The following is a 12,538-nucleotide window of genomic DNA, read 5'->3' as shown; positions in this document are numbered from 1 at the left end:
GATTTATGCTTGGATAGTTCAGTTGGTTGAGCACTTGCCTGTAAAAGACAGAGGTCTCAGATTTGTGTCCCAGTCTGCCACACAGTTTTAATCTACCAGTAAGTTCCAAATCAGTGCACACCCCACTCCAGAATGAAAATTCATTTATGAAAGAAGTAGATTTGTTTTTCTTATTTACAGAGATGAGAAAACTGATTCTGGAGAAGAAGAATTAACACTAAAATATATGCCAGTGATGGGGTAGAAAGAATTTTCAAGTTATGATAAAGCTATCTTAAAAATAATGCTATTGAGAAATGTGCCAGTTTTTTTCTTTTCAAAACTCACCATGTCCACTAATACTTTCTTTGCATACATCCAAAATTTGGAATGCACTATGTCATCAGCAAATAATTCACTAACTTGTCCATAAAATGAAAGTTGAATGATTAGCAGTATATGGTACTCAAACTGAAATATAGCTGACAAAAATTAACTTGACATTAACATCCTTAACACGTCATAGAAAACATATTTCTAATTATATAGTCCCTAATGTCAAAACCGACAGCAATAAAGTAGCTAACAGTAAGACACAGTTGAAATAAAACCAGTATTAAGATCAACTGCACATCCCATATAAAAGGTAAATCTAACTAGTATTCTTTGTGCTTTGGCCAGTACCTCCAAAACTAGAAACAACGATATCAGAGCTTGTAGTGTATGTCCTACAGGAGCTAAAACTGCATCCTTCACTATGCTGGTAACTGCAGATGACAGCTGTCATGAATACGTGCAGATCAGGTCACTGGGTTTTCAGTGCACATAGTTAACTTTATGTTAACTTGTTATTTATGCCATTATCATTATATCACCATAATGTAAAAATGAGTGATTAAATAAATAATAATAACTTTCTTCTGAACCTAAAACAAGAAACAGAAAGGACAATTAGATGGTAAAGTCCCAATAGTCCCTGCCTACATCGAAAGTGATTTACAGAAGCTACTGAAAATGTAAACAAAGATTCCCTGACATGAGCTTCTCCTCCCCAGTATTAGTTGAGTCTTATAACTATTACTCCACCTCATTACTGTTGTGAGAACTGGGACATGTTACAGAAGAATTGACATGTTTCAATTCACAGCTCATGATATGATTTGTTGTTTACTTTTCTGCATATTAGCATCCAGATTATATGTTTCATGATAATTTTTTCAGGCACAACAGCAAGAATGACAGTGCAGGTCCTGGACCAGGCCAGTACAATGTGACTGGTCTTAGTGCAAAAGGTAAGTTTCTGATCACACACTTTCTTTGTTCATTTAGCACACCATCCTCAGATGAAATAAAAAAAAGGAAAATAATGATTTTATGTGCTTCCCCATTCTAATTACTTCTTATGATGCCTACAGTGATACAATAAATCACAAAAAATTCTTTAAACTGATTACAATGAACTAAGAATTACCTAATCATTGAAATCAAATTGCACACTGCCATGCTGTGTCCAAAAATGTAAATATTGAATGCGATTATTGTAAACACAGATTAATAATTTATAGCATGTTAATCAAATCCATGAATGTGTCAAGCTGTTGTGCCAGCAGCACAGAATACCAGTTAGTGACCCACCTATTCTATGAAATAAATGAATATTTCAACTGTAATATAATAGTGTGACACTAATAACAAGCCCACTGTTTTGTTATATTGTGTTATATGTGTGACATTGTCAATTTCTGTAATGGCTAAATGACAATAAAATTATTATTATCGTCATCATCATCATCATCCATATAAAAGCAGATAAAAAGTGTAATTGAGGTATATAAGGAAATTTGCATACAACGCACTTTTTTTTAAAAAAATGTTCATTTCTGAACATATCATGGAATGATGCTTCTGTGAAGAAAGTACTCACTTCTACTAAACCAATACTAAGTAATTTTCTGTAAAACACTTCTTATACTTTACATAACTGTATAGCCAAGGCCTAAAGATGTATAATATCCCTTAAATTGTACACTTCTGAAGATACAGATTAATTTGTCAAAACCAGTTCAGCAAAGTAACAATATATTTGCAACTAATGGCTGAATTCTATTCTGAAATATATACTACAATTGCCAAAAAATAATATCTATTACTAAGATAAGAAAGTTCATTTACATATATGTCAAAAAAATCCTTTGTTTTTGAGTTGTTAATGAAATTTGACATTCAATGGCTTTTCAGGTATAACCCAACAACTCCATTTACTTACACACACATTTGACTCATTGTATTCTAGAAGGTATTGTATCAGCAGGGAGACAGACTTGTCTTCAATGTGTCCATTATGTACATGTGCTACAGGTTATAAGTTAACTGAAAGTGCCCTGTTCAAACATGACAGGATATTTGTTTCGTGAGCAGGAAGACATGATTGTTATGTATAGCCACACAAATTGTAATGGGCCCAAGGCTGCAAAGCTGTATCAAACAGTGTTTCCAGACCAAAGATAGCTGAGTCATCTGAAACAATCACAATCACATTTTATGTTGCTTATCATTGCATACCGAGAGAGCGTCTATACCACCACAGACCGTGGATTGAGACAGTCTCAACCCACACATTTGCCACAAAATGTTAGGTATGCAGTTGTAATACTATAGTCTCACATCTGCTGCAGCCTCTTCCATATATACACATCAATTTCTGTTGAAAAAATGCACTATGGATCTTGATTTTTTAGAGAAAGTAATAGGGTTAATTTAGGCAATGAGGTTCAATTAGTTAAATTGATCTGAGCAGGATGCTGCTTACTACATGCCAATTAAATTTTGAAACAGTGTGCAGACATCCTGAAGAAGACATGAAGGAACATAATATGTAAATGTGGGATACCAGGCAATAAAATATTAGTGTTGTCAAGCATCTGTATTGAACCAGTGTGAATAAGCACAACTGTACAACAAAAGCTTTACAGCAAGTGAATGATGGAGAATAACAAATATTTATTGGCTGCTCAGAGAGAGAGATTCTCTGAAGGTGTTTGCCTGGACAACTCTAGAAACACACATTATACAGGAACAAGACTTATGAAAGACAATAGATTACCTCCTTCCAGGACATATTGATGGTACATTATGTAGAAGTAGGTAGTAGAAAGAGCTGAAGCCACAGCTTCTTCTCATGTGCCTTGCATACCTGGCTATGCACAACAAATTTTGGAGCATCTGCAGGAAACCCACAACACTGTAGCAGCAAAGTGTGGAGCAAGTGGCAGTAACAGACATGATAAGTGCCCATCTCAAAGAAGTGAGCCATCTTGACCTTTCAAAGACTGTCACAGAACAGAACTCTATGTATAAGTGTATCCTGTCGTGAAGTGTTCTCCTGTATCTCATGCTTTCCTCTCATTGAATCATCTGTGGTACATTCTCCAGACACAATATCAAGGCTTGCACTAGGTCTTTTTGGTGACACTTTGTTCGTCAAACAAACAAGTTCTCCCAAAAACATATGGCAAAAAGAATTTTTTTGTTTAGCCATCATGTGCATTTTGGCATGGGAAAGTTTCTTCTAGAATGATTATGTTCCCTTTGAGATACTATTTTACACTGGCACCTTTGCTCTATTTGTTTTAAACTACTTCAGTTCTCCAGAGACAGACCTTTTTCCATTTGAAAGTGGATGGCCTAGGGGTTAGTCATATACCAAGCCTTATGCTGACAAACAGCTAATGGGCCATTACCATAATACCTCTTCTTGTTGTAGTGGTTTGCTTTTCTGTTCTACAGATTACTGTTGTGGAATGGAATGAAATGAAATGTACACAATTCTAAAACCAGTGACTGGAATTGTATCACACAGAACTACAACCACTCACATACAAAATCACATCACTCCCACATTTACTATCAAGTACACAAATTTCTGTCAGATACTACAAAATTCTACAAAGATAAGCAATTATTTTTGATAGGTTCAGACACTACTGTGTCCCTTATCATTTGAATGATTACCACTATTTAAAATACCTTAATTTTGAACACTATTCCACTCAAAATGTGAATTCAGAATGGCTGTGTTGATTCCACATCCCATTTATGCAATTTTCTTGTAGTCACATAACATTCCAGTCATGTGTACTGCATTGTGAGAGCCAATGAAAATTTGGTAGTTTACCATATATATGACTACATGTGACTATCAATGGAATTATACTGCAGACATAATCAGCATTAAGGAAAGAGTAAACACCTTACCGTACCTCTATTATAAAGAATCATAGTAAGGAATAAAAAATGGTAACTCTTACAGGAACAATTACCCTAAAGACACCCAATAATAGCTGCTGTTTATAAGATGCCACCAAAAACTTTCTGGCAGTTTAAAACAGTTGGGATTTACAGTAAAAATACTAATATTTTCATGTCTCTTTGTTTGTTAGGAAAGGACAGTCCTCCAGCTGCCACTCTTCATGGGCGCCCCAAGGATCCACGTCATGACAACACACCAGCTCCTGGTGATTACAATCCAGAAAAATCAGAAAAAGTAGTCCTTGACAACTCCCCGAAGTACACTTTTGGTCTGAAAACTCAGGTTGAGAAGCCTAGCACTACTCCAGGCAAGTAGTTTTTATATATCTGGCTTAAATATCCTGCTATTTCTTAACATTAATTGGAATATTTATATTGCCACCAAAAATAAATTTTAACACTTGTTATATATATTATTGTTATATATATTATTGTTCATTTTTAATTTGGCAGTTCAAGAACAACTGACATTTCCATTTTTTGAGTAATTTCCTTCCATTCCATGTAGTAAACTCCATGACTAAACTGCACAGTAAGTAAAATTCTAAGTAGTATTCCCAGTGACTGTAACAGTTGGTAAATTACTTATTTGATTTTTATTATTTCTTGTAATCTAGAGCATGCTATTTGTCTATGTCTTCCATTTTTCTTAAGGGATCCTGCTTAGCTCCAGTACGTTTCTATCATTTCTACGGATGCAGAACACAGGAACATTTTCTGAAGATTAATATAAAGGAGTTTTATTTTCTGTTGTTACAGCTCCTAATGTGTACAACATTCCAACAGTGTTGGGTGCCACAAAGGAGGGTAACAAAAAGCAGGCTCCAGCATTCACCATTTCTGGGAGGCAGAAGGAACTTACTGATGACCGTATTCTTGTGCCAGGCCCAGGTACCTACAACGATGCACGGGCAGAAAACTACAAAGCACGTTCTCCAGCATACTCCATCAGCTCACGTTACCAGCTACCTTCAGACTCAACACAAAAGCCAGGGCCAGGGGCACATTCTCCAGAGAAGGTAAACAGCACACCACTAACACCTTAGGAAAACATGTTTTAACTGTAAATAAACAACATCAGCGGCACATTTGAAGGGCAGTGCTTTGTTTACTAATTGAAACCATGACTACTACTGACTGAAGTCATTCATCTATAACAGTATGCATTCTTCATACAAGGTGTCTTTCTGAGAATATTGTATAAAGACAACAAGTTATGTAAATGACTAAGTTCATTCAAAATAGTCATGGTTTTGGTAAGTAAAAACTCACTGTTTGATAAGTGACTGTCTGTTGTTGTTTGTCACCACTTGCTTCTAACAAACAGGGAAACCCATCAGTAACACAAGCAATTGATGTATGTTATGCTGTAATTAAGAGTCATCTGTGATTTCAGTAACACTACTGGGGGTTCGAGTCACCTAACAAATGTAACAAAGTTCATGAAATGTGCTTATTTTCTAAAAATGAAGATGTGCTTCAAGCATACATAAAGCTAGCACAGATTTTGTACAGAAACATAAGTAATCAGCAGCTTAATTCATAACCAACAATTACTTAACACAATGAAGAAAGAATTAACCTTTGTGACACACACACACACACACACACACACACACACACACACACACACAGAAATCTTCAAACAGAACACTGTACACTAATTGTTTTAAAGATCCAATTATGTGAAAAAATGTTCATTTCTGAAAACTAGTTGGGACCCATAACTTATGTTTCAGCATTTACTTTTCAGTATACCAGAGAAGGTAAATATCACTGTCTAACTGGAACTGCCAGTAGTTCATAATAAACGCTATCAGAGAATAATTGTCCAAGAATGTGTATGAACAAATATATTATGTATTAAATCAAAGAGATCTAGGGGGTTGGAGAAGTGCAGAAAAGGAAACTGACTATGGACCTTTTCAAAGGAACTAGCCTGGTATTAACCTGAAGTGAATTAAAAAAAAACACAGAAGGCTTAAATTTGGATGGTTGGATGTGGATTTGAACTGCTGTCCTCCCAAATGCAAGTTCAGTTTCTTAACAACTGTTCCACCTTACTTGGTTGGAAAATTAAAGAACTCTATTAATATTTATAAAGAAGGCAATTAATTGCCAATCCCTGCTAATTAGTTTGAACAATTAATATAATCATCATGTATCACTATTTTAGCATATGTTTTAAACATTTAATTTAAAAAATAAATAAATAAGTAAAACCACCAGATTCCCCAAAGACACAACTTCCTTGTGAAGAGACAAAGTGACTGGCACAGTATTAGAAAAGCAGATTTGCATTTGAAAGTTGTTCTACTGATACTCCATTACTTGAATGTTCTGCTACATGCCAAATAAGCTTAGGTAAAGGTATGTGCTGAATGTCATAATTTAATTTCTTCTCATTCTTTTCAGTGCTGATTTTGTAGTATGTTTTTAACAATCTTACTGTCAAAGATATATTAGCAAGCAGTGTGACACTGTAGTGAAGGCAATAGACTAGTATTTGAGAGCAGAATGGTTTAAGTATCATCAGTTTTATTTGGTTCTATGAAATCACTTCAGGTGAATACTGGGATCATTTCCTCAGGAAGGCCATGTCTAATTTCATTCCTCATCTTCTTTTAGCTAGTGCTACACCTCTCAATGATATAGATGGTGATAGGATATTAATCTTATCTGCCTTCCTTTTCTCTTCAGTGAGGTGTTAACATCCTCTCCCCTTCAAATACAGAAAAAGCAATGTGTCTGAGGTACTAAATCTCACTCACAATAATAATTAAGTTCTAGATAGGCTACTCATTCCTACAAATAAATTTTATGGAGTGAAAGATGTGAACTGTTCAAAACTCAATTATCAATTTATTGTTCTACCTTCCACACATGTGCCTACTTTTCAGGTTATAAATTCCGTTATCATCATTTCATTGTTTTTGTCATGAGTGAAGCTGTATTGCTAAAATGACATTCAATATTCATTTAGAAGTGTGATTTTCAAGTCTAATAAATACAGAACTAGTTAACATATCACATTAATTTTGTACTATTATTATAACAGTTAGTGAAATACCAAATACTTAGTACCAGCACAGTATAACAATACACCAATCTGAGAGGCAACTAATTAATTTGATTCCCTGTGCAAATGTATATTGCTTTTTTGTAATTGTATTATTGAATAACCCATTTATTGATTTAACCACAAGTACAAAATATGTTGAAATCAAAGAGCACAGTATATAGCCAGTAGACCCTGATAAATTTTACTGCACTAATCTTGCCTTGAATAAATTTGTACTAATTTTTGCAATAATGCTTTTGAACAAGGAATATTAAAAGAAAATTTCCAGAGATGAATGAGGTATGGAAATGTGTTCCATCAGCACTGACAGTTATATTAAAGACTAACTATGTAACTGCAACGGGTTGCACCAGGTAACCCTCAACAGGCCATGGGCCCCTGCTCATTCGTTTGGAATCAAGCACTCCCCATATGTGGGGACATCGAGGGCTGATTTGCTGGCTGAGCAGAAGCTGCAACTCTGTGGCCACAGGAGGGGCTCCTGCTAGGTAACGTAGCACTCTTAGTGGGTGCTTGCTGTGGGTTAGGGTGCAATTTTCTGGCTTTGCTTTGACACATAAATGGGACAGGTTTGCTGCTGTGCTTGAGTGCTGAATGCAAAATGCTTCTATGTTTACACGTTTGTTTCTACCCTTTCTTATTTTATAATTGAATTTTACACTGATGAGCCAAAACATTATGACCACCTGCACAACATGTTGGCCCACATTTGGAACACAATACAGCAGCAATTACGCGTGGCATGAATCTGACAAGTCTTCAGCATGTTTCTGAAGCTATGATACACCAGATGTCTACACACAAGTTGCATAACTCCTGTAAATTACTGGTCAATGGTATGGGAGCAGGGCTGGTGCCCAACAGCGTTACAGATGTGTTCCATCAGGTTCAGATCAGGCACATTTGGTGGCCTAGACACCAACATGAGTTCACTATCATGCTCCTAAATTGCTGTAGCATGATCCTGGACTTGTAAGAGGAGCATTATCTTACTGTAATATGCCACTGCTGATGGGGAAAACATCAATCATGGAGGGATGCATGTAGTCTGCAATAATATTCATGTTATCCTAGCTGTCATGGAGCCTTCAATTGCTACCACAGGTCACATGGGAGCCCAGGTGAATGACATCTACATAATAACACCGTTCCCACCATCCTGCTTCTCTGATGTGGCATATGTTTTGTGTAGCCATTCGCTTGGACAATGGCGTATCTGGACACGACCAATAACCTGGTGTAATGGGCATGTAACTCATATAACCAAGTTATATGTTTCCATTGATCCATGATCCGAATGAAACAATCCTGTGCCCACTGCAGTCATAACTGATGATATCATTTGGTTAACAGGGGAACATGTAGGGCTCACCTACATAACAACTGTGTCTGCACTAGATTGTGTTTTGGTATTACATTTGTCACAGATCACTGCATATGCTGCTTTACAGAGTGGGCAAGTCTCCAACCTTCACATTCCATGAATAGTGTTGATGTTGACCATCTCGTCATCTAACCGCAATCATTCAATCTGTTTCCACAAATGCTCGCAAACAGCCAACCAGCTTCACCATTTCCAAGTGCAGGGCCATAACAATCAGCCTTTTTTCAAAGTCACTCATTAAGTGGATTTCCCTGCTTTCTGCCCTTATGGCCACTAGAATGATTCCCCAGTCATCTTTGGTCCATTCATTTGTGTTCATTACCACATCACATGCTCGCAAAGCCACCAGGTGACAATGAGTCTTGTGATGGGCAACAGTCCTAATGTTTTCGCGCATCAGTGTATATTGGTGAGGGAATTGGTGTTTTCTATGTAACAGAAAGTATCATTGCAAAGAACTTCAAGCATAAAAAAGTACAACTTAAGTGGGTATAATATCTGTGTTGAAAATTTTATGACTAGTGGTTTATTATTCCGCATCCTAAATACAGTGCGTAATGCACACTGGTAAACAACTGAGGTAAGAGTTAGTTTTAACATCAAAGAAACAGAAATCTTGTCATCCCATTGATTAGAATTATTTTTGCCAAGGCATGCAACTCTGATGTCTTCAGGACTTGTACTTGCTATCTGTTTGTCAAGCACTTACAATACATGGTGGGAAAAAAAGAGGTTTCAGCAAATCTAGTATAATCCAAATCGTGGGAGCCAAACCCAGAGAGTAGTTACCTTCTAATTTTAACATCTCTAAAGTTGGTTTTTGATGGCTCTCCATGGCAAGACTGCAAAACAAGTATTTAAATTCACATGAAGTCACTTCTGCTCACATCAAATATGTTTTGTGACAGTACCTATCACTGGCTGTTGCAGGTTGTAACAATGGACAAATGAGTCACTATTTAAGTCCAGTGCTAGACAGTAAAATGTGAGCAGCCATGGTATTTCAAACCATCCACGTTATTAATGACACTGCAATGCTATCCTGCCATGAGGCCAAGAGAGAGTAGTAAAATCTACATATTGAAAAACCTATGACTGGCAGAGAAAAATAGTTTATGGCACAGTCTTAAAATTCTCTATGAAAAGGTAGTCAAAGCCAGTGATAGTGGTGAGCCATTGCCATCCTATCAGTCACTTCATATTATTTACTGCTATATAACTTGTAAGAGCTGGTCACCACGTATTGGACTAATATGATTGTTTCAGGAGAGAAGTACTTAACCACCAACTTCAGTCTGTCTTTTAAGACACTTTTTTAAATTAGAGGTAACACTTCAGAGCTGAACAAAGTTCACAGATGGCTGTCCTTACGGTCACATGGATACAACCAAATCATTATTTTATATATTTGGATTTCCATCATCTCTTTGACTGTTAGCTGCTATCCTAATGAAGACAATAATGTTTGATACAGTAAATCCAGTTCGGGCACAAAAAAGTGTGCTTACAATGCACGGTTATTGCCACCAATGTAAGAGAATGTTATGATCTATTAGGGAAGTTGTTGTCCTTTGGAACATTCTTAAATGTAGTTTCAAAATACCCATAATCACCTTAAGAAATGCTTACTTCTTAGAAATGAGGTACACCAAGAGTAATTTAGATCACACTTGATGATAACTGCAATCTGAAACAATGGTTTGTGGCAACGAAAGCTGCTGCAGGCCGAGTATGTTAAGAGACTGCATGAAATAGCAATTCTAATTAGGCCCAAAAGAATTAACCTTTCAATACGTTAAAATTATCACCATGTGTCTGATACAATGAATTAATCCTTATGTGTTTGTGATGCTCTAATGAAAAGATGAAAGAAAAGGTAGTGAGTGGGTTATTTGCTTTTCTTTTAATTTGACTCCAAAATAAGTGCGGGATCAGGAAAGGAACATGTGTACATGCATTACGAAGACTCAGAGGATAATTTGATAATGTAAGTATTACTTTTCTAGTTATTTAAATTAAAGAACAAATTCCAGAAACTGATACCAAAATTATCAGATACTGACTGGTATATTGAGAGAACCATTGGGGAATAAAGCAAATGATTATAGTGGACACTGCAAGGATGGCAGCAGCACTGGAAGCAGAAATAAAGATAAGTGTGGTATCAATAACAATACCCAAAACAAAAAAAGCAGCAATATCCAATGTGTTAGTACAGAAAATACATCTGTAACAACCACACTCCAATTTTCATCTCTGACAATGACCTGTGCCTATTTCAGAGCCATTATTCATATACATTATACTGGCTTTTTGATGACATGTGCTGAACATATGACAAAATAACAAATGATGTGAAAGGATAGATAAAAAAAAAATCTACTCACCAAGCAGTGGCAAAAGAAAACACATTTAAAGGTATTAAATTATGTAAGCTTTCAGAGCCAGTGGCTCCTCCTCCTGGCAGAAGGGTTGAAGGGGAAGGAAGAGGGGTGAAGGAATAGGACTGGTGACGTTTAGGAAAGCGACAGAGTTAGAAAAAGTCACCCAGAAATGAAGTCACGAGAGACTAACCAGATGGGATGAGAAGTGAAAATAGCAAATGAGTTTCACTTTGTCTCCATCAAAGTACACTTGGGACAATGATGTTGACTATCCTACATCCTTTGGAAGCAATAACAAATCAGCCAGTGAGCTATAAAAAGACTGATTAATAGCATTAATAACGAATGAAAGCTCTGCAGCTACAAAATAATTAAGTATTTCAGGAGGGTATGCTTGGAGCATTCCATATAAGAGAAGAAAGGGAGGATTTAAATTTTAAGCAGCTAGATGGAGAGCCATTTTCCTAGGCAAAAGGGATGGAAGCAGATCAGCACTACAAAAATGAGATAGGCTAAAAAAAGCCAACATACTATATTATAAATATGAGCAGTATAGAAAAAAATCATCGAGTGAGAGATGAGGCCAACAAAAAATCAAAAGAGAAATGAAAGCTGAAGGTCACAAAAGAAAAGGTAGGGTGAGAAGCCCGAAGTAAGCACTATAAAGAAAACACAAACTGATAGAAGGGAGATCAAAAGAGAAAGGAAAAGATAAGGAGCAGTGAGAACATGAGAATATAATGATGAGGTTCCTTAGAGGTCTCAGCAGCGAAATTTGCCACATACTAACACTATTGCATACATCTGAGCTGGTATCTGTAATGTTCCAGAACCAATAATGCACTTCTTCGTTGTGTAATCAACACACTGTGTGTGTGAAGAGAGGGGGAGGGGGGAGGACAGGCAGATGGGAGGGAGTGTCCAAAATAGACTTGTGTGTTTATGAAAAGCTGGAATGCAGAACAAAATTTAAAAATGGAACCTATTACAATTTAATGTAGCTACAGAGTAAATTTTTCCCAACAAATATACAGAATGATTATAATTAAACTTTCAAACCACTGTAGAAATAGCACCACTGGTCAGAATGACATCAAATTGCGGGTCAACAGAAGCGTCCGATCCCACGCGTCGGCTTTGACCCGTGACGTAAGGGTGTTGTCGTGTGTGACGTCATGACGGCGCGGAGTTTGGTTTGAGTGTGGCTGTCTCCAGTTCTGTTTTATCTTATTTTATTTACTTTTCTGATCTGTTCGTTCTATCTCGTGAGATTTTTTTTTTTTAATTTAAAAACACTTATTACTTATTTTAATTATCTGTTTCCTCGAATTTCTGTTTTAGTTTATTATATTTATCTTTCTGATCTGTTCGTTCTATCCCGTGAGATTTTTTTTTAAAAAG

The 12,538-nt window shown here is 36.3% G+C and overlaps 2 protein-coding genes across 4 annotated transcripts in view; one reads left to right on the top strand and one right to left on the bottom strand.

Moving 5' to 3' along the window:
* The window catches only part of LOC124709140 (outer dense fiber protein 3), a 108,197-nt gene that overhangs the window by 85,036 nt on the left and 10,623 nt on the right, over positions 1-12,538 (top strand). Inside the window, exons 4-7 of one of the 3 annotated variants that reach the window (XM_047240813.1) lie at positions 1,201-1,271; positions 4,419-4,595; positions 5,173-5,306; positions 7,723-7,857. In XM_047240813.1, the coding sequence (XP_047096769.1) occupies positions 1,201-1,271; positions 4,419-4,595; positions 5,173-5,306; positions 7,723-7,857 (517 nt within the window). Of the gene's footprint in view, positions 1-1,200; positions 1,272-4,418; positions 4,596-5,046; positions 5,307-7,722; positions 7,858-12,538 lie in introns of all 3 variants that reach the window. The other 2 variants (XM_047240811.1, XM_047240812.1) reach the window with 2 other exon arrangements.
* Positions 1-12,538, bottom strand: part of LOC124709141 — a 105,056-nt gene that overhangs the window by 87,586 nt on the left and 4,932 nt on the right. The gene's annotated exons all lie outside the window — the stretch shown is intronic.

Source organism: Schistocerca piceifrons, chromosome 7 (assembly GCF_021461385.2).
Source record: "Schistocerca piceifrons isolate TAMUIC-IGC-003096 chromosome 7, iqSchPice1.1, whole genome shotgun sequence".
Classification (NCBI taxonomy): Eukaryota; Metazoa; Arthropoda; class Insecta; order Orthoptera; family Acrididae; genus Schistocerca; species Schistocerca piceifrons.
Note: the sequence above shows the minus strand (reverse complement) of the source record. Positions and strands in the feature narration are given on the sequence as shown.